We start from the raw sequence: 22,856 nt of genomic DNA, 5'->3' as shown, positions 1-22,856 counted from the left end.
GATTACAGGCGTATGCCAGCACCAGAGGTTCATGCAGTGCTGTAGATGGAACCCAGGAACTCATGTAAGCACTCTTACCAAGTGGCCACGCCTCCAGCTAAAACAATTGTGTTTTGGTCTTTTGAGTTAGGGTCTCACACTATAGCCTAGATGAACTCAAACTCAGGGCAGTCCTCCTGCCTCAGCCTCCTGAGTGCTAGAGTACAAGTATGTGCTACCAGCCCTGGCTTTAGAATAAAGCCTTTTATGCCTGCCTCCCCACATACTTATCTTTGTACACTCATGCATGCATGCGCATGCCTGTATACATGTGTATGTGTGAATGTAGGGACAGGATGGCAGTCACTCTCCACTTCATGTTTTAAGACAGGGTCTCTCACTGAACCAGAAGACCAACAAGTCAGCTAGGCTGGTGGGCCAGCAAGCCCCAAGTGTCCTGTTGTCACAGAGCTAGGATCGCAGGTAAGAAAGAACTGTTGAGGGCTGGTGAGATGGCTCAGTGGGTAAGAGCACCCGACTGCTCTTCCAAAGGTCCAGAGTTCAAATCCCAGCAACCACATGGTGGCTCACAACCATCCGTAACGAGATCTGGCGCCCTCTTCTGGAGTGTCTGAAGACAGCTACAGTGTACTTACATATAATAAATAAATCTTTAAAAAAAAAAAAAAAAAGAAAGAACTGTTGAGCCCGCAATTTTTACAAGGATGCTAGGGATCTACCTGAGTCTTCATCATGCTTTGTCAGCGTACTTTATACACCAAGCCATGTCCCCAGCCTGTGGTGGGTTTGTTGGTTGGTTGAGACACTGTCTCACATAGCTAAGGCAGGGCTTGAGTCCTCATCCTCCTGTCCCCACCCCCCAAGTGCCAGGATCACAGGATGTGCGCTGCCTAGCCTCCTTGTCCACCCCACTCCAGCCAATCGTATCGCTTCCCTCTGTGCCTTGCTCAAGCCAGCCTGCTTTCCCTCTCTGCCTGTATCTGGCTGTTTCCCTGACACCCCCCCCCACACCCACCCCCTTTTCTTTCAAAACTGACTCACTCAGCCCTAGGTTCTCAAAGGCCATCTTCTCAGTGAAATCTTTCCTAACCACCCATTAGACGAGCCCCTCCCTTTCCCACGAGGCCTTGTTTCGTTTTGTGAATCACCCTTCCTCTGAACCACTTGTTGGCTGGTTTGTGTTTGTTTACGGTCTGTTTCCCTGCTAGCGCACACCATACTCAAGGACAGCCGGCTATGGGTAGGCACGGCATGCACCGGGGACTTCATGGAAGTGATGGTTCCAGTCAGTGTGCTAAGAAGGGTTCAGAGCACAGAGCGCGGAGCAGGAGGTGGGAGCCACAGCGCTTCTGGGGGTTGAGGAAGGAGTACAGGTTCAAGGCCAGTGTGGGCTATAAAGGAGTTCAAGGTTAGCTTGTGCCATGTAGATTCAGGTTTTTGTTTGTTTTCTTTTTCGAGACGGTTCAGAAATCCACCTGCCTCTGCCTCCCAAGTGTGCCACCACTGCCCGGCTAGATTCAGTTTTAAAACGAAACTAAGGAGGCTGGAGAGAGGCTCAGCAGTTGGGAGCCCTTGCTGTTCTTGCAGAGGACCGAAGCTCTGTGCCAGCTCAGCAGGCATCTCACAGCTGCCTGAAACTTCAGCTTCAGGTCCCCTAGCCTCTACAGACACCCACCCTGACATGGCATTTTTTTTTCCACATAAATGCACACAGGTACACATAGGATAAAAAAAAAATCCAAAAAACTAAGTTTGGTCAAGGGAGGAAATTAAAAAATAGAAGCAATGGAGGGGCGGGGCCAGTGAGGCGGCATTCCTGACTGGGTCACTGAACAAACCTTGGAGAGGTGTTTGGAGTCTCCCAGTGCGCATGTTACCTTTTATTGAAATTCCAGGTTACTGTACATCCTGGCCAGGAATCAGCAGGCAGGACTACCAATTTCGGAACTCCATAGCTCTGGTCTATCTGCTGACCCTACACCACTGTCCCTTTTTAAAACAATAGGGCTCCACTCTTCTATCTGGGGACCCGCCTTGCCCCCTGCTTAGGTCTCAGGAGTGTGAGTCAGTTCTCCAAGGCTTAGGTATGGATTCAAACGAGGCCAGCGGATACATCTGTTCTCCTGAGCAGGGAGACGCAGGGGACATTCTGTTTGCTCCAGAAAGACACTGAGGAGATGTCTCCAGAGCTGGGCCCAATACTCCGAGCAGACCTTTTCAGTGACCTGAGCCAAACATTCCTGCTGTTCTTCAGCCACCCAGACATCAGCCTTGGCCAGTGTGATGCCCAGCCACACTTATCCAGTTATCTCTCCCTCCCACCTTCTGAGCCTGCCAGCTTTCCTACGTCAACACTGCCCACTGTCCGAAAGCCTTTCCTCCGGCTTGTCCATCTTTGACCTTCCACCACCTCCCGGTTCTTGGTTCCAAATTCCCTGTGGGGAACGCATTCCCTAGACCCTCGCGGCCTAGCAGATTTCCTTAAGCTGGGAGATGTCCTGTACTCCTTTCCAACTCAACCAATACAGACCGATGTTTTCACAGTTAATGTTAAGTTTCCAGTCAATACCAACTCCCGCTCCAGGCATTCTGAAAGACCCCCCTGAAGAGACACCTCCCCTTTCCTTGATTGAAAAACTGTTAACGACAAAACATCCCTCATTGATTTGATAAACATCCACACAGCTCAGTAGAATGCACCATACCAAGCACCAGACGGGCCAATTATCCAACTGTAGTTAATATAATCATCCTTTCAGAGGGACAGCTTAGAAGCTGCAGGGAAGAAAACTGACAAACAGTTTACCTGGCAGGGGAACACTCCCTCGTTACTTTATATTATAATATTATTTTAAAGTGGTGGGGTCATGATTTTTTTTTTTTTTTTTTTGCTTGTTTTGTGGTGCTGGGGTTTGAACCCTGGCCTCAGGCAAATGAAGTAAGTACTGTGCTTCTGCAGAGCCACGCCCCAGCCCCTCACTGGGGGATTCTACAAAGGGGCCTCTACCACTGAGCCACGCCCCCAGCCCCTCACTGGGGGATTCTAGGCAGGGGCTCTACCACTGAGCCACGCCCCCAGCCCCTCACTGGGGGATTCTAGGCAGGGTTCTACATTATGCTATACCCACAGCCTTAACAGTGCTTCGGACTGAACTTCTTAGTATTTCCAAATTGTAACACATTTTAGTTTCACTACAAGCCAGGGAGTCTCCTGGGAAGCAAAGACGACTGTGACTCATTCCTAAGTCCCTAGATTCTGCAAGGGTCCAACACACAGGAGGGCTGGGGATGCAAGTGACCTGAGTGCAGGGACAGAGCAGAACAGGCAAAAGAAGTGAAAGTGAACAGAAAAGATGGGAGTTCAAGCCCAGGAGCTGGCCTAGAGGCCTGGAGGCCATGGGCAAGTCAGGGCAGAAGATGCTGTCCCTGGTCCCTGTGTGCTACCCAGCACAGTGGAGGTACAGCACAAACTACTGCTGAGCAAGCAAATGGGGCCACAGTCAACTCAGCCCATGAAAATGAATCCCTAGAATCTGTACTCAGCTTTAACCCTGCTGAGAGGACTGAGTGGAAAGGTCCAGAATGAGGGTGGCTAGGAGGGAAAGGAGCAAGAGGAAAGCGCTTGCAGGGAGAAGTACAGGAGATCTAGCCATCAGAGCATGATGGGACAGCAGATGGCTGAGCATCAGCCTGGTGATGGTCCTGATGCTGCACAAACACAGGAAGTGTCTATGGCTCACTCACAGCATGGTGGCATGGCCAGTGCTACACCAGGCCACCTACCTCTCCTCCTTCCTCTACTCTGTTGAAACATCTTTCAGAATGTGCTCCTCAGGCACATTCAGACACAACCAGAACAGGAAAACCCACACAGATTACACGGATTAGAGCTGGGTGTGACAGATAAAGAGGTGCTGTCCAGGTAAAGGACGAGACGGAGAGGAAAACGGAAGCAAAGGCTGCGTGAGGAGCCCTAAGACCCCGCACTGTGTGTGCTACCAAGCAAAGGACGTGCACCTGCTGCAGGAGTCTCTGGTGGCCCTGGTGGGAGGGGACTGGAAACCATGTCCCCGTGAAGGATGGCTGAAGCAAAAGCCATGACAGGCAGGCTGCGTGGCTAGAGCTCTGAGCTCCCAGGGCAGTTCTGACAATCCTACTCGCCATGTGACCCGAGGCATGCCATCCTACCACTGCGACTCTCCAGCATTCTGGACGATGACACGTGAATCCAGAGGTGCCATCTTTAAACACATTGGCACGGTGTCTGTTTATTGCCACAGGGTGAGCCTGGCATGGGTAGGGCTACGCCAGGAAGAGCCATCACGGAGAGGAGCGGTTGCTGAGTCTCTACAGAACCAGACCCAGGGGCAGGCACAGCTCAGGGTTCAGGAAAGTCCTGAAGGGATGCATTTGTAATGAGATGGACCTCCCAAAATGGGTAAACTCGAAGTGAGGACAGCCCCACAAGAGTTGGACAGTTCCCCTTCATAGATAGCTCCCCCGCGGGTGTGGGGGGAGACAGAAGATAGCATGAGAGGAGGGAGGTGAGAAGCTAGGGTTTCTTCACTATAGGATTTCCCAAAACTTTCACCACCTTAGAATGTGGTAAACTCAAGTGCTTGTAGAAACAAGACAGGCAGGAGAGGGCTACAGAGGACGAACCCATCTGAAGGGCCAGCCTGTGCTTCTCTGCAACGGCTGACTTTGTTTTCTCTTTACTGTGGATTGATTTAACTAGTCCTCTATGCGTGCATACTAGGTAAGCACCCTACCACCGAACCACACTCCCAGCCCCTAACTGGGGGATTCTAGGTGGGGGCCCTACCACTGAGTCACACTCCTAGTCCCTCACTGGGGGATTCTAGGAAGGAGCTCTACCACTGAGCCACACCCTCAGCCCCTCACTGGGGGATTCTAGGCAGGGGCTCTACCACTGAGCCACACCCCTGACCCCTCATGGGGGATTCTAGGCAGGGGCTCTACCTGTGAACTACATCTTCAGCCTATCTTCTCACTTTTTATTTTAAGACCAAGACTCACCACTTTTTTTTTTCTTTTTCTTTTTCTTTCTTTTTTTTTTGGAGACAGGGCGCCATTATGTAGGTCTGGCTGTCCTGAAGCTCACTATGTAGACCCAGCTGGACTCAAAACTCACAGAGATCTGCCTGCCTTTGCCTCCCGAGTGCTGGGAGAAGGCTTGCTCCGCTCTGCCTGGCTAAATCTCACCACCTCTTGCAACCAGCCACCACTGTATGGAAAATATATGGGTCACTGTTGCGTCGAACCGTGCCCAACCCTCAAAAGATAGGTTAAAGTTCTGACCTAGGTACCTGTAAATATGACCTTATTTTGAAATAGGGTCTCTGCAGACATAACAAAGTTAAAATAAGCTCATGAGATAGTTCAGTGACTGGTGCCTTAATGAGAACAGGAAATCTGGACAGAGACAAACGCAGAGGCAGAGAGTACACGTGGCAACACAGGCAGGGTGTGTAGTGACCCATTTGACCCACCTCCACCTTGGAACACTAAGGATCGCTGGCATCGCCAGGAGCTATACACAAGAAAACTTCTTCCTAGACCTTCAGATGGAGCGTGGCCCTGCCGACATCTTAACTTTGGCAGCGCGGTTTGAGACAATACATTTCTGGGGTTTGTTGGTTGTCTTTATTCTGTTGTTTTCTAGGTTTTGCTAGGTAGCTCAATCTGGATTCAAACTCATAGGGATCCTCCTGCCTCAGCCTCCTGAGTGTTGGGGCTGCAGATGTGCTCTAACACACGGAGCTCCATTTCTGTCTTTTTTTCCCCCCTTTGAGACAGGGTTTCTCTGTGTAGCCCTGGCTGTCCCGGAACTCACTCTGTAGACCAGGCTGGTCTTGAACTCAGGCCTACCTCTGCCTCCCAAGTGCTGAGACTAGAGATGTGTGACACCTCTGCTCAGCTGTTTGTTTTTAACCACTGGATTGACAGCAGCAGCTTGTAAAACCGACTCCAGGCAACAACCACAGCCTGGATCACAGTTCATGATCTGGGGTAAACGTGCCGGCTCCACTACTGGGAGGATGAAACCGGTTTTTTTTTTTTTTTTTTGGTTTTTCGAGACAGGGTTTCTCTGTGTAGCCCTGGCTGTCCTGGAACTCACTTTGTAGACCAGGCTGGCCTCGAACTCAGAAATCCGCCTGCCTCTGCCTCCCGAGTGCTGGGATTAAAGGCGTGCGCCACCACGCCCGGCTGAAACCGGTTTTAAACTCAGTTCATCCACCTCTTTACTTCATCCACTGACGAACAAAGATTCGAGGCTCTACTCCTAGGGAGTTTTGATTATTTGTATTTTTGTTTGGTTTTGTTTTCTGAGACAGGTCTCCTGTAGCCTAGGCTGACCTCAAACTCGGTAAGGAGCCTTGAACTTCGGATCCATCTGTCTTCACCCCCTGAGCGCTGGGGTCATAGATGTGTGGCCATCACACTAGAATTACCCTTGGGTGCTTCGGTTTGAACCCAGGGCTTTGGGCATGCCACGCATGCTCTACCTACTGAGCTACACTCCCAGGCCTGCCTGGAGCACTAATTCTGATTCCTGCACACACAGACACCATTCACAGGAATGAGGGTGGCAACTTCTGGTTATATGGTGAACATTTGGAAGCTGCACAGAAACTGGGTAGCTTAACCCACCATGAAGAGGACTCAGGTACATGGGCTACACCTTGGGAGCCTTGTTTTAATCATCTGTAGGATGGGAAGGTACTCTCCCAAACCTTCTGACAGTTGCAGAACTGCCCAGCATCCAGTTGCTGTCAGAAGAGCCCTCGAGGACCAGTTACCCCTTCTGTGTGCACACTCCCTGCTTCAGCAGGGCCCTTGCTCCGGGGAGTAGGGTGGGGTGGCTGCCCTTACCTGTGCTGTGAGCTGGATGGGTTGGGACAAGGTGAGCTGTGGGGTCCCTGGGGGCTGGCTGGTAGGCTGTGATGGTGGCAGGTCGCCTCCCCCAGAGGAGGCTGGGGTCTGCGAGGTGGAGGAGGAGGCGGAAGAGGTGGAGGAGGAGGTGGAGGCGGCAGCGGCAGCAGCAGCAGCGTTGGCGGCAGCAGCGCTGGACTGCTGGACAGCAGCGGCCAGCAGCTGGGCCTGAGCTTGCTGAAGGAGGAGTTGCTGCTGAGCAGGTATCAGCGCTGAGAGCTGCAGGCGGCGGCGAAAGGTGGCGGTGAGAGGGCAGACACAGCCAGGGCAGCAGGGGCAGAGAAGGCAGAGAGGGTTTAGGATCTGAGTCAAGCCGTTAGGAGACACATCTTTTACAGGGCAGAGGAGGAGGGAGAGGCAAGTGAGAGAGGGCAGCTGCAGGGCCTGCGACAGATGGGAGGTTCTTGCCCTCCACATGGTCCTTCGCCAGATACTTACCCCAGCTAGCTGGCTGCCCGTCAGCATGAGTTGGGCCTGGGGCAGATGAGGCTGAGCCGGCTGGGGGGGCGGGGGTGCTGCTGGGGCTGAATCGCCACTGGGGTCTTCAGCCTTGATCTGGGGAGGAGAGAGGCAGGGTCCGGGACCCCAGAATGTTAAGTGGAGGCCAGAGAGAATGCCCACCTGTGAACCAAAAAGAGGGTATGTGTGTGGCTGTGTCAGCTGGCACAGGGGAGTGGGCTAGAGGAGCAGCCAGGCCATGGCTTGAGGCCTCTGACCACTTCTCTGGCCTCACAGTTCTCAGAAGTCAGTTAGGGCTAGCCCCCCCCCCGCCCCGCCCCCATGTGCTCACAAACTCTCCACCTTTGGAAAGCTCTCTCCTCCTCCTGGGGTCAGTTTCCCCCCCCCCCCCCCCGCTGTAAAATGGGAACCGCTGCCTGGAGGGACCTGGGCAGTCTCTAGGACTCACACATGCCCCTCACTTGCTTCAGCTTGGGGTACAACTATTTTTTTGTTGTTGTTGCTTTTTGAGATAGGGTTTCACTATGTAGCCCTGGTTGCCCTGGAACTCACTATGTAAACCAGGCTGGCCTCGAACTCATGAAGATCCACCTGCCTCTGCTTCCCAAGTGCTAGGATTAAAGGTGTACACAACAACACCCAGCTAGGGGGCTTCAGCTCTTATTTGTCTTTTGGAATAAAATTTTGTTGAAGGGACTGGAGAGGTGGCTCAGTTGCTGAGAGCACTGGCTGCCCTTCCAGAGGACCCAGGTTTGGTTCCCAGCACCCACATGGCCACTCAACCATGGATTGGTAACTCAAGTTCTGGGGGATCTGAAACCCTCTCCTGGCCCCTGTGGGCACCAAGCATGCACAGACAGACGTGCATACAAAACTCTTATACACATAAAAGTAAAATTAGAATGTTCTCTTATTGTTGAAAAGAAGGGTCTTGGAATAGAAAAATTACCACTGGGGGCTGAGCAGAGTGGTGCACAACTGTAATCCAGGCACTTGGGTGGAAGGCAGAGGCAGGAAGACTGCTGTGAGCACTAGGCCAGTCAAGGCTACACGCACACGTAGGAACATATGTATGTATGTATGTATGTATGTATGTATGTATATATATATATATGTACATACATATATATATGTACATACATATATGTGTGTGTATGTGTGTGTGTATATATATATATATATATATACATATATATAACAATTAATGAAAAAAGTAGTCATGAATTTGAAAAATAACAAGGAGGAGGTTATGGGGAGGCTTTGGAGGGAGAAAAAGGGAAGGAAAAAATATGTAAATATAATATAAAAAAATTAAATTCAATTAAGTAGTCTTAACTAAAAATAAAAAGACCCAAAACAATTCCACCTTACCAGCTGGAGTGGTGATGGTATGAGTACATGTAATCCTTAGCACTGGGGAGGCTGAGGCAGGAGGATTTTGAGTTTGAGGGCCAGCCTATGTTACATATTAATACCCTATCTCTAACAGTAAAGGAAGCTGAGTGGCACTTCCCGATCACACACGACTATGGAGACAACAGACAATACCCATGGGGCACACGGGCAAGGGTGGATGGAGCAGGATGGAGAGACCAACAGGAAGCTGTACCCACCCACCCTGCCCTTCCGGGTCACTCATTTCAGAGAAAATCAGAGTCCCAGCAGCAATGCACTGCTGGTCCTGACCTGCGGACCAGCCAGAGGCGGCTCTGGCCTCCCCCGTCTCTCTCCCTATGATGTGGATATAGCCTGCATCACACACATAAAACAGACCAACGTTGTCAAGCCATCCTTGGCCTCTTCCACAAAAAAGCCCAATGGCAGGGACTGTTGGCTGAAAAGATGCCTGCTGAGGGTGCGTGGGGGCGTTTGATAGACACTGCACTTCTGGACCAGACCAGACACCAGGGACCGTCTATCGCTCAGTGACTCCTTTGGCAAAAGGAGATCTAGAGAGAGAGAGACACACACACACTTATGCGAGCTGACACGGTAGGTCCACAGGGAGCAGCAGCCCAAGGAGTGTCCTGATGTCTCAGGTGACAGGATGGATGTGTCAGAAATGACATTATTAGAAGTTGGAAATATGGGCATTGCCCTGAAAGGATATTAAAAGACTTGCTCTCCTGGCTAGTTGTAGTTGGTGTCTAAGAAGTATTTATTTTATTTTATTTTATTTTATTTTATTTTATTTTATTTTATTTGTGTGTGTAGGTATGCACATCCCACAGTGCACATGTGGAGGTCAGAGGACAACCTGCAGAAATGACTTCTCTCCTTCCACCATATGGGTTCCAGGGATTGAACTCAGGTCATTCAGGCTTGGTGGCAAGCCTCTTTACCCACTGAGCCATCTCATTCCACTTTCGACTAAATTACTTAGGGGTTTTGTTTTGTTTTGTTTTGTGAGACAGAGTTTCTCTGTGTAGCCCTGGCTGACCTGGAACTCACTCTGTAGACCAGGCTGGCCTCGAACTCAGAAATCTGCCTGCCTCTGCCTCCCAAGTGCTGGGATTAAAGGCGTGCGCCACCACTGCCCAGCTTTTGTTTTGTTTTGTTAATTACTTAGTTTTTATACAGTCCAGGCTGGCCTCAAACTCAATGCACTCTTCTTTCTTATCCTTCTCAGGGCTGGGAACAGCAATGTGATCCACAGCTTTTTTTCTTGGGCATACTTAGTTCGGGAAAGTTCAGAATGAGACACTCAAGATCCCTGTGTGTTTTGATAGGTGTTACATTTTAATATGAAGTTAAAAAAAAAAAAACTTGAAACTTTCTTGTCTTTTCTTGTTTGCTTGTTTTTTAAGACACGCTAGCCTGCAACTTACTATGTAGACCAGGCTGGCCACAAACTCTTAAAAGAAATGCCTGCCTCTGCCTCTGCCTCTGCCTCTGCCTCTGCCTCTGCCTCTGCCTCTGCCTCTGCCTCTGCCTCTGCCTCTGCCTCTGCCTCTGCCTCTGCCTCTGCCTCTGCCTCTGCCTCCCGAGTGGTGAGATTAAAGGCATGGGCTAGTATGCTCAGCTTTTGTTTTATAAAGCAGGTCTCGGGCAGCCCCAGCTGGCCTCAAATTCTCTAGGCAGTCAAGGGTGACCTTGAACTTCTGATCTTCCTGCCTCCCCCTCCTGGAGACATGTGTCCCCAGGGATGGTTTATGGAGTACAGGACAGGGGATCAAATCCAGAGTCATCATGAATGCTATTCAAGCTCTCAGCCAATGAAATCACTCACGTTCCTGGCCTACTGTATGGTTTTGAAACAGAATCCTTGCTAAGTTGCCCGGGCTAGCCTGGAACTTAACTACTGCAGCCTAGGATTGGCCCCTCACCTGGGCCTCTGGAGAGCTGGGATCAGATGCCCAGCCACCACACTTGACTGTGATGACATTTTAAGCGGCTCACCAAAGCCAGCTCTCTTCCCTTTCCACTAGTGGAGGAGAGGCCCCGGGGTGAGACCCTCCAGCACATGAGGGACTCTGGGTTGAATTTAATAATCGTATTTATTTCCATGGTAAACGATTCTGGTTTTCCATTCATGAAATTTCCATTTAAAACCCTGTTTATTCAAGCTGTTGAAAAAGCCAAAGCCCTGCATGATTTGGTAATTGTTGAAACTGACTGATGGGTTCCCGCGGGTTGGTGTTTTTGTTACGTGCTTCTATTTTTTTTTTTTGTATCACATTTTCCATAATAAAAATGTTTTTAAAAATTGAGTCACTTAACAAAATTATTATGTAAATAATACACCCCAGCGTTGCACAGATGCATCAGGGACGGCAGCATGCAGACTGCTGCATCTGGGGACGCTCCTGTGCAGAGGAGGTGGGGAGAGCTTGCAGAGCAAAGGCCAGCGCCAGAGAAGCAGGGTGAAGTGTGGAGGGTAGCCAGGCCTGGGAAGGGGAGGGAGGGCCCCTCACAGCCTCTCACTGGCTTTCTAGAGAAGGCTGCTGCTCGGAGCAAAGATGGAGCAAAGATGGACGGGCACATACTACTGGGGCTGAAGCAAACACCAAGCCTAAGGTCAGAAGGTCAAGTGTAGGAGCCCTCCTGACCTAGGCTTCTGTATAAAAGGCACCTGCTCACAAAACATTTTGTCCTCCCAGCCCTGGAGACATAGCAGACATGGGGAGAACCTCAGAGGCTGTCCCTCCCCACGTACCCTGTCCCCAGCCCGGTGTTAGAGAAGAGGAAACTAAGAAGCCCAGAGAGGGGAAGTGACTTTCCCATGGTCACACAGCAAAGCTGCAGGGCTGGGTGAAGGGCACTGCTGAGTCTCACCTCATCCTTCAGCCACCTCTGGTCAGGCTCTGTCCCCGCCCCCATTCTTGCTTCTCCTTTTAAGAGTCTGAACCTGTCTATGGCCCCTTACCACCATCAGGCTGGACAGAGACTGAGTCCCAGAAGTTCCCTAAGCCCCACAATGCCTAAGCACAGAGCCCCTTCCCTCCATCATCCTCTCCTTCATCCTCATGGCTGTCCTCACTGGGTCTGCCAACTTCTCTTATCCTGTTCCCTGTGCTCTATGTGTGTGTGCGTGTGTGTGTGCGTGTGTGTGTGTGTGTGTGTGTTGGGGTACAGGGGTGCTTCAGGCCCCCTTTGGCCAGGGAAGTCGGGATGGGGGCGGGGCCTTGGCTTCCTGTTGTTATCGCCCTGGGGCTCTGGGGGGGATTTCCCTGGCCACCCCCACCCCCTAGGGAAGGGGAAGGAGACTGGGTGAGTCACAAGTCTGGGGCGGGAACCGAGGGTGAGAAAGGGCAGGAGGAACCTTGCTGCTTGGTACCCTTGCAGGACCTGGGTCCACAGAAAATGTACCGAAGACGCCCTTCCTCCAGAGTCCCACCCACTTCCCCGGATGATCCCACCGGTGCTTACCTTGGTGCTGGGGCCAGTTGGGGACACAGAGAATGGGGACGCTTTATTCTGGGGGTTCTGTGAAGAGAAAGTTGGGGCAAGGGGATGGGAATGGGGTCGTGAAAAGTTCTGGACACCTGCCTCCGCCCCCCTAACCACTGCTCCATCCTTCCCTCCCCGTCCTCCCGTGCGTCTGAGAGAGCCTGACCTGATGGTTAATGTCGGGTCCATTTCTTTCGGTGTCTGTAAAGAGAGAGAAGGGTGTGATGGTGCCGGGCATCCCCACACTCTGTTCCCACCCACATCTGTCTGCGCCCCTGCTCCGCCCACCCACGCTCACCTGTGTGCTCTGACGGGGAGTCCAGACTTTGCTTCTCGGCCTCCAGGGGCTTAGACATTCTTATTTCTGTGAACAGAGAAGGGATGAAAATGGAGGGGAGGGAGAGGCAGCCAGGAGGCCTCTGACGCCCTTCTTCTGCCAGCCCCACCCCCACTAACCCTTTCTCAACCCCACATCTACCCCTGACATTTTGAAGTATCTCTTCCAGAGAATTCACCAAAGAGGACACCTCCAAAAAGTGGTACAGGAGCTGTCACCTACCGTGAGGCACCCACAGGGTGGGCAGGGAGGTGGAACATGGTCACAAGAAGGCGTCGGCTGGCTGGGAGGGGCTGGTGGGGTTCCATAAAGAAGCCCGTGCAACCTCTGGCCTCCTTCCCAGGCAGGTGGCTGGGCTCTAGCCTGTGCCCTACCAGGTTTCGAGTGAGACATGTTTTCCACTCTGAGCAGGGCAAGTGGGCTGTGATAGGGTTACAGGAGCCCCAAATCAAGGAGCTGTCAGATCTCAGAGTGTGATTCAGTCGTCCCCTGATCCGCCGCCTTCCCTGTCCCCGAGTTCCCACATAACTCCCACCGGCCTTCCGTCAGGAGCCCGGCAGCCGCATCCTACCCTTCTCAGACCTCTACACCACCCACTTCTACCCTGACCCTGCTCTTCCTCTAAGCATCGTCTCCCAATGCCTGGAATCCCAGCTGTGCTTGCAAATCAACCCGAATCCAGTAGCTTCCAGAATCCAAGGCAGGTGGTAGGCAGTGAACGTGCTGACATCTGCCATCAAAGATGCCTGTCTGCTACCACCCAGCGCAGCCCCAAACAGTACACATGAGCCATTGGTGTAAGATCCTCCGTTCACATCAAGGAAGCTAAGGCTCCATGGGCTGTCACTCCAAACCAAACACCGGTGGGTATCTGGACTGCACGTTGGTGCTCCTGAACCTAGGCCCTGCTTCTAATCTGGATTCCTCTGAGCTAACAGCCCTGGGGCCTCATCTTCCACACTTCGTAGCCTGTTCTCATCATGGTACCATCTCTTACCCAGCCTGGACCTGGGCCGGACGGAGCAAGATATGGGCTTCTGCCGACCTGTTCTCACTTCCCTGAGCCCCTCCAAGTCCTGCATGTGACTCTGACTGTCAATGGTCTCAGACCTTACTCACAACAGTCCTCGTGGATTACCCAAAAGCCCCACCAACATTATGGAATCCTGCCTATCAAAAAAGGAGTCCAGTTGCACCGTGTCTACACCTCAGTGGTCTCAGAAGGCTAATGTGTGGAGGGAGAGAGAGCTCTGCACAAGGAGAAACAGTAAGCGCCTAGGAATTTTGCAGCTGAGAATTACCTGAGGTGAAACACCAGCCACTCGTGTTTTAGACTCCTAATCTAAAAGCTGGGCTGAGGGGACAGGCGATGGCTCAGAGGCAGAGACTGGGTTCACTTCCCAGCACCCTTTTCTGGTAGTTCGCAGCTGCCTGTGACTCCAGCTCCAGGGGACCCAGAGGCTGCAAGCATATGCACGTGTCCCCTATACACTACTAGAAGGAAAAGAGCCAAGGTGGCCTTGTGCAGGCCTTGGGGGTAAACATACAAGCATTGCAGGCACAGCTGAGGAGATGGCTGCTCCTTGTGACCCAGCGTCTCCACTTCTGGTTGTCTGATGAGCAGGGGAAGCTCTGAGTATGTGTCTCAGTAGGAGAGGACTTGCCTAGCACTGGACCCTGGGTTCCATTTTCAGCAAAACACATACACAGCACACACAAATACACTTACATACACATACACACACACAACCCAAACATACCCCATACACACCCCAAACATAACACACACACACATATAACCCCCACACCATACACACATACACATACACATCAAACACACACATATCAAACATATTTACACACACACATACACTTCCCAAATATACCCCATATACACCCTAAATACAACACACACACACACATACAAATACCACACATACCTTAAACACACACACTATGCACATACTACACCACACACATAATATACCACACCACACATACACACACACACCACACACATACACACTATGCACATACTACACCACACACATAATATACCACACCACACATACACACACACACCACACACATACACAAACACATACTACACACCCCAAATATACACACCAACCATAAATACACACACACCATACATACACCCCACACCACAGACACACATCCCAAACACACACACACACACACACACACACACACAGAGAGAGGAAAGAATGAGTAGCCACCAAAGTCCCAGGCCCAAATGTTCAGTTTTTGTACCGTAGCTCAAAAGTGGAAAGCATTCAAAAGCCCATCTGTGAACCACATAACCAAAATGTGGCCTGTCCATACAACAAATCACACTATGTCACCGAAAAATGAACAAGGTCCTGCCTCAGTCACAGTGCTGAGTCTCGCAGGCAGAGCGAAAGCGGACAGACAGACAGACAGACATGTAAGCATCCGCCTGGGAACCCAATACACGGAGCCCTTAAAACCCAGAAAAGTAGCCTGGCCGTGGTGAGAGCCACTGCTAACCCAGGGTTTGAGAGATGCAGGATGAGGGTCAGGAGCTGAAAGCCATCTTCAGCTACACTGTAGCTTTGAGACTAGCCTGGGCTACAAGGGGCCTTGTCTCAAAACAAACGAACTGGAGCTGGAGTGATGGCTTGGCAGATAAGAAGGCCATGCCATGGAAGACGGGCAGCCTCAGTTCAGTATCTGAACATCGTCCGCTGGCTTCCACGCACACCATACCCACCACATGCTCTGGTAATAAACAATGATAATAATAATAAACTCACAACAAGGCAGAACAAACAAACTCCTCAGGACCCTCTAGGAGCCCGGGCCCTGTACTCAGGCAACCAAAGCACTTCTGGAGATCACTGACCAGGAAAGACGTGAGGGAGTAGGCAGCGACTCCGTATATCAGAACTCACTCAGCTGTATGCTTAAAATCCAAATGTTCCTCTGTTTGTTTGTCTTGTTTTGTTTTCAAGATCTGGCTATCCTGGAACTCACTCTGTAGACCAGGCTGGCCTCGAACTCAGAGAGATCTGTCTGCCTCTGCCTCCCTCGTAGGGCTGCCACCGCCTGTTTCTGTTTGTTTTTCTTTTGACCCAGGGTCTCATGTAGCCCAGATTGGCCTTAAGGATCCCTACGTAGATGAGGATGATTGTGAACTTCTGTTCCTCTACTGCTGGAGCAATGGGGTCACAGTGTGCAGCATCACACCCAGTTTATGTGCTGCTGAGAATGGAGCTCAAGACTGCATGCGAGGCAAGCTCTCTGGTGATCGACCGAGCTACATCCCTACATGCCTGGCTTGTACACTGTATCTCAATAAAGCACAGAATGCGTAGCCTGGGCTACTATCTCAGTGGGACTATCCTGGGCTTATCTCTCAGTGGGATGGTGCTTGCCTTTTGTGTGCATGGCCTTTGGTGTAATCAATATCACTTTCAAAAACAAACAAAAACAAACAAACAGTCTGGGAAGACTACTAGGTCAGAAAATGCTCGCTGTGCAAGCCTCAGCGCCCATGCAGAAAGCCAGGTGTGTGGTTTTAATTCTAGCACCTCAGAGAGGGAGGGAGGGAGGGAGGGAGGGAGAGAGAGAGAGAGAGAGAGAGAGAGAGAGAGAGAGAGAGAGAGAGAGAGAGAGAGAGAGAGAGAGAGAGAGAGAGAAAACACCCTTAGGTCTAGCTGATCAGTTAGCCCAGTCTAATCCATAAGCCCCAGGGCTCAGTGAGAGAACCTGCCTCAAGAACCAAGCTGAAAGCTGGGCGTGGTGGCGCACGCCTTTAATCCTAGCACTCGGGAGGCAGAGGCAGGTGGATTTCTGAGTTCGAGGCCAGCCTGGTCTACAAAGTGAGTTCCAGGACAGCCAGGGCTGCACAGAGAAACCCTGTCTCGAAAAACCAAAAAAAAAAAAAAAAAAGAACCAAGCTGAAAGGCTGGTGAGATGGCTCCTGGGTAAACATTCTTGCCTTCAGGTCTGATGGCCTGAGCTCAATTTCCAGAGCCCACAGGGTGGGAGGAGAGAACTGAATACCACCAGTTATTCTTGACCTCCACATACATGTATGAATGTATGGCTTATGTGCACACACACACACACAAAGAGAAGCTAAAAACAAGTCACTACATGTTTTTATAACGGCATAGACTGGGGAGGGCAGGGGAAGACTATAGAGGGTTGGAGAGATCTGAGGAGGACTGAGGAGGGTTGGAGAAATCTGGGGAGGACTGAGGAGGGCAAGGGAGGGTGGGGAGGGCTGGGAAGGACTGAAGAGGGTTGGAGAGAGCTAGGGAGGACTAAGGCGGGGAGGGGAGGGTGGGAAGGGCTGGGGAAGACTAAGGAGGACTGAGGAAGGGTGGGAGGACTGGAGACGGGTGTACATGCTCAGGATCTTCCTGGACACGCACAAATTGTGTGTGTGTGTGTGTGTGTGTGTGTGTGTGTGTGTGTGTGCTGCATGGCAGTGCATGGGTGACTGTGTATATACACATATGTGCCTATGTGTTTGGAGGTCAGAGGTCAAACTTTAGCATCACTCCTCAGGTCCAGTGCTCCCTGCCAGTGAGAGATGTATAAAGAAGCAGGGGCCAGAGACTGACTAATGCTGGTCATACCTAACCCTCCCTGACACCAGAATCCCACCCTGAAACATCCCGAAACAGCATTATCAGTTGCTGGTGCCTATGCCAGACTCAGCAGCCTTCCTTCCACCTAGCTCCTTCATCAGGACACACCCAGGTCTCCTAGCCTGGCCTTCAGGGATGGCTGCCACCCTTGGCACCATGCATCTAGTCTATCTTCGATGTTCTTCAACACAGAGAACATCTTTCCCTGCTTGGGGAATCCACCTGACTGGGGAACACAGCTGGCATGTTCCGTGACTCCCACCTGCCAAGTGCCTCTGTCGCCCACAGATGGGGGCAGCCTCTGACCTCGACACCCCAGAAGTCTCACACACACACACACACCCCTGCCCTCTGCCGTGAGGTAACTTTGTCGTCCCCCCCCACACCCCTGCCCTCTGCCGTGAGGTAACTTTGTCGTCCCCCCACACACACACACCCCTGCCCTCTGCCCTGAGGTAACTTTGTTGTCTCCCCCCACACACACACCCCTGCCCTCTGCCGTGAGGTAACTTTGTCGTCTCCCCCCCCCCCACACACACACCCCTGCCCTCTGCCGTGAGGTAACTTTGTTGTCTCCCCCCACACACACACCCCTGCCCTCTGCCCTGAGGTAACTTTGTCGTCTCCCCCCCACACACACACACCCCTGCCCTCTGCCGTGAGGTAACTTTGTCGTCCCCCCCCCCCACACACACCCCTGCCCTCTGCCATGAGGTAACTTTGTCGTTCCCCCCACACACACACACCCCTGCCCTCTGCCGTGAGGTAACTTTGTCGTCCCCCCCCCCACACACACACACCCCTGCCCTCTGCCCTGAGGTAACTTTGTCGTCGTCCCCCCCCCACACACACACACCCCTGCCCTCTGCCATGAGGTAACTTTGTCGTTCCCCCCCCCCACACACACACCCCTGCCCTCTGCCCTGAGGTAACTTTGTTGTCTCCCCCCACACACACACCCCTGCCCTCTGCCATGAGGTAACTTTGTTGTCCCCCCCACACACACACACACATCAGAAGTCACATGTCCTGGTCTACTCTGAATGTAACTGTACTTGGAGATGGAATCCTTTTCAGAACTGTTTTCTGTTTCAAAATATTTAATTATTCACATGTATGTGTGCATGTATGTGCTGTGGCAGGTGAGTGGAGGTCAGAGGGCAATTTGCAGGACTTGGCTCCCTCCTGCCACATGAGTTCCAGGAATTGAACTCAAGTCTTCAGGCTTGGCTCTGAGCCATCTTGCTGGTCCTATTTTTCTTTTCTTTTTCTTTTTCTTTTTCTTTTTCTTTTTCTTTTTCTTTTTCTTTTTCTTTTTCTTTTTCTGTTTTCCTTTCTTTCTTTCTTTCTTTCTTTCTTTCTTTCTTTCTTTCTTTCTTTCTTTCTTTCTTTCTTTCCTTCTTTCTTTTGGCGGTGGAGACTTACTTTGCTTGCTTTTTTGAGTCAGGATGTCATGTAGCTTAGGCTAGCTCATAGCCAAAGATTTTTTGTTTTGTTTTGTTTTTTTGAGACAGGGTTTCTCTGTACAGCCCTAGCTGATCTGGAGCTCACTTTGTAGACCAGGCTGGCCTCGAACTCAGAAATCCACCTGCCTCTGCCTCCCGAGTCCTGGGATTAAAGGCGTGCGCCACCACACCCGGCCCAACTTCTGATTCCTCCTGCTTCTACCATCTCCCGAGTGCCAGGATTACCTGCACCAACACAGGCTATGAGGGGCTGAGGATCTAACCCAGGCAAGCACTCTACCCACTGAGCTACATCTCCAACTGAGTTTTTGTTTTTGTTTTGTTTTTTAAATTTTTTTAAAGACAGTAGCTCCAGTCAGCCTCAAAGTCATGGTGCTCCTGCCTGATCTTTCTCCATTCTGGGGTTACAGATATGAGACACCCCTGATTTGAAAAGTAGGGGTCACTAATGAAATACCTAACATAAAGTGAAGCCATTAAAAGAGTAAGGATTTGGCCTGCAACTCCAGCACCAAGAAACCTAAAGCAGGAGGATTGCTGAGAGTTGAAGAGGAGGGAGAGGGAATGGTAGAGAGGAAGGAGCAGAGATTGGGAAGACACACACACACACACACACACGAAGAGGACCATGCAGAGCCATTAGGAGAATAGAGTCACTGACAGACACAGGCCTTGGATGGGCTCGGCCCTGTGAAAACCCCATCTCATCTCCAGAATTACAGAAGAACACACCAGCCACCTGCCCGGTGACACTAATGGCAGCCCAGGCCTCCCGTGGATTCCACCCTCTCTTGCACAGGTGAGGACCTGCCCTGCCTCATTACCAGAGCAGGCCCTGACTGCCTGCTGGGGTCCTTCCCCCCCCCCACTTGCTGTTTCTTCCTGATCTCTGTCCTCTGCTGCCTCCCCATTGTTCTCCCCCGAGGCCTTGATGGTCACCCTGGTGCCTCTGCCTGGAACCATGTCCCCCACTCTGATCAGGTCTAGGTTGACCTTGGGGTTGTCATGCCCTACCCAGTCATGCTGTAGAACCAGGCTGGCCTCTGGGACACCACCCTGATGATCTGACTCGGAGACAGGAGTCTCCTCCTGTTATCTGTGCCCAGGTCCCTCTGCCTGTCACTGAAAGCCAACTACCACCAGGCGGTTAGGGTCTCTCTTCTATCAGCTTCCCCTGCTGTGGTCCCCATCAAACCCTGTCCACTCGAGAAGGGGACAGTTGCTAGGGACAGAAAGTGGTCTGAAGGGAAATGCCACCATTCTGCCTTGCTCTTTCTGAAATTCCATCCCGTGACCCAGCACTCCACACTTGGAAAGGAAAGGGTGCAGTTATCCCCAGAGGGTAAACAGGCTTTCGCTGACTGACCACTGATCTAGCCAACGTCTCCAGCCATGCCAGACAAGCAACTTGCCTCCTGTTTGGAGGCAGGGTCTCATGCAGCAAAGGCTGGCCTCACAACACACCGTGTCTAAGGGGTGACCCTGGACTCTAGGTTCCCCTGACTCTCCTTCTAGTGCTGGGGTTAGCTGCATGCACCGATGCCGTGTTTTGTTTTTGTTTTTGTGTTTTTGGTTTTTGTTTGTTTGTTTGTTTGAGTTTTGTTTTGTTTTGTTTTTGGCTTTTCGAGACAGGGTTTCTCTGTATAGCCCTGGCTGTCCTGGAACCCACTCTGTACACCAGGCTGGCCTCAAACTCAGAAATTCACCTGCCTCTGCCTCCCGAGTGCTGGGATTAAAGGAGTGCACCACCACACCCGGCCACCGATGCCATGTTTTATGTGGTGTTGGGGTTCAAACCCCATGCTAGGCAAGAACCCGACAGTCAAGCTCCATTGCCAGCCCTGGTTTTCACTTTTTATGTCCAGACAGGGTCTTGATAACTTGTCCAGGTTAGCCTTGAACCTGCAATCTCTTGGCCCCTGCCTCCTGGATAGGTGTATTGTGGCCTGGGCCGCTAGTCCTGCCTGTTTTGTTTTGTTGTGTTTTGAGCTGTGTGTTATTGTAGGTTTTCTTGTTTTGTTTTTTGAGAGGGAGGGTGGGGAGGGAGTGTTGAGGCAGGGTTTTTCTATGTAGCCTTGGGTGTCCTGGAACTCACTCTGTAGACCAAGCTGGCCTCAAATGTGACATTCCCCTTGTATTAACCTGCTGAGCACTAGTAAACAAGAAGGAAGTATCACGTGGTCAGAGCTCCATCTGTACTGTAAGCCAAATAAATGATGCCTGTGTCAGGGCTCAGGGCATCAGCCATTGAAGGCTCTGTCTCTGCTTCAGTCCAGGGCAGAAACAACCCGAGTCACAGCCCTCGGCTGTGCAGAAATGCCATTGCCACCACCACCCAGACACTGCTGTCAGTGTGTGACCCGGGCTTCCAGATTTATTAAAACATGTACTAGTGCATGGACATGTGCGTGCATGCGTGTGTGCGTGTTTTATAGCTAGAACCCAGGGCTTTGTGCAGGCTCAGCAAGTGCTCTACCACAGAACCACACTCCCTTCCCTGAACACTCAGATTTTTAAAAGTCCCTCCAGGCGATTGATTTCAAGGTGCTCTAAAACCCTGGTGCCTCCCAAAGCCTCAATCACATGGAAAGGTTGGGTGGCTACTTATGGTGGCCCCTCCCTGTCACCCCAGGTCAAGTGTGACTTCTTGCGAGGAAAAGTACCAGGTTCTCTGGCCTTGTCCCTTAAATTCCACCACCTCAAGCCAGATCCACCCCAGGCTGCCCAAACTCTGAGTTCACCCTCAGTTGCCCCAAATGGGCCAGGCAGGGGACCCTGGGTCCCTCTACACTCCCTGGCCCTCCCTCTCCTACTTTCACTTCTCCTCTGCATTTCCCCCAGCCAGTTTTTAGCAGACTTAGTCTAGCTTCTCGTTAGTACTTACCGAAATTGGGGCTAAATATAGAGAACCGGAGGACTGCCCCTCACCCTCCCGGCCCCACTCGGGCTGTCCCCTGGGTCCTCTGCCTCCACAGCCGGCATCGAGTTTATGGCCTGGGAGCCCCCATGGGCAGGGTTGGGTGCTACCGGGAACCTCTGTGGACTCAGTTGGCCCTGCCCCTTTTCTCCTGAGGAGGGCCACCTCACACCTCCCAACCCTACAGCTGTCCCAGGTAACCTCAAGGGACCAAACAGTGCTGTGCTATCAGGACGGAGGGATGGAGATCCAGGTGGTGGACACAGCAAGAGCAGTGGCATACACAGCTACAGCCAGCAACGCCAAACTCCGTGCATAGGTGTGCATAGATCCCAGGGAGGACCAAGTGCATGCCCAGGGCATCGCCCTTCGCAGCCTCTGTTTGGAGCAAATGAATGTCTAGGGTAGATGCCATCCAAGGCAAGCCCCCACCGACACTGCCCTGGAAGTCCTGCACGCGGCACAGGTTCAAGGCTTGGTCTACAACACCCTGGTTTTCCACCTGACAATTCTGCCATCTATCCTATCCCCTAAGCAGCTATTCCTTAAGCCCATAGAAGGAGGGGTTGGGGAAATGGCCAAACACCACAAGGGTCTGAGTTCAAGTCCCTAGATATCCATTTTCAAAAATGGCTGCAGGGATGTGAGTCTGTAACAGATAAGATGGCAAGACAAGAGGAGGAGTTGGCCAACCAACCAGCGTGTGTCAAGGCAGAAGGCAAGGACTGACATCCTGAGGTTGACCTCTGACCTCCACACAGACTTGTCCACACTCACATTTACATGTGCACGCACATACACACACACACACACAACCTATAGGGAGACACACACTCAGATGATGCCATAGGGTGGTGTATAAAAAACAAACCCCATCCAGATACATGCATACACACATGCACTTACTCATATCCAGAGTGACACACACACACTCACATAGTCAAAGGCACTGGCAATCTGATATGCATACACCCGTATCCAGAGTCAGTTCATTCTGAGAGGTAACCACGAAGACCTCTGAGACTCTCCAGGGTGGAGAGCCTGAGATCAGACGGTGAGTGATCTGCCCAAGGCCACACGATGTATTAATCACATCCTTACGATGGACTTATTCTTGCCAATGCTACACGGTAAAAACCCATCACAGTTCTCCTGGGTAGGACTTTTTCTTTTTTTTCACTCTGCAG

General features: G+C 51.5%; 1 protein-coding gene across 5 annotated transcripts in view; it reads right to left on the bottom strand.

Annotated features, from left to right (window-relative positions):
• Positions 1–22,856, bottom strand: part of Pou2f2 (POU class 2 homeobox 2) — an 88,411-nt gene that overhangs the window by 17,501 nt on the left and 48,054 nt on the right. For 2 of the 5 annotated variants that reach the window (XM_085840964.1, XM_085840965.1), the window contains exons 3-6: positions 12,605–12,670; positions 12,473–12,507; positions 12,286–12,342; positions 7,396–7,578 (exon numbers count right to left, since the gene is read on the bottom strand). In XM_085840964.1, coding sequence (XP_085697090.1) covers positions 7,396–7,578; positions 12,286–12,342; positions 12,473–12,507; positions 12,605–12,662 — 333 coding nt within the window. In that variant the 5' untranslated portion in view covers positions 12,663–12,670. Of the gene's footprint in view, positions 1–6,897; positions 7,177–7,395; positions 7,579–12,285; positions 12,343–12,472; positions 12,508–12,604; positions 12,671–22,856 lie in introns of all 5 variants that reach the window. The other 3 variants (XM_085840966.1, XM_085840967.1, XM_085840968.1) reach the window with 2 other exon arrangements.

This window comes from Mus caroli, unplaced genomic scaffold, assembly GCF_978045245.1.
Source record: "Mus caroli unplaced genomic scaffold, Mus_caroli_1 scaffold_8, whole genome shotgun sequence".
Classification (NCBI taxonomy): Eukaryota; Metazoa; Chordata; class Mammalia; order Rodentia; family Muridae; genus Mus; species Mus caroli.
The sequence above is the reverse complement of the archived record's forward strand: the minus strand, read 5'-3'. Positions and strand labels throughout refer to the sequence as shown.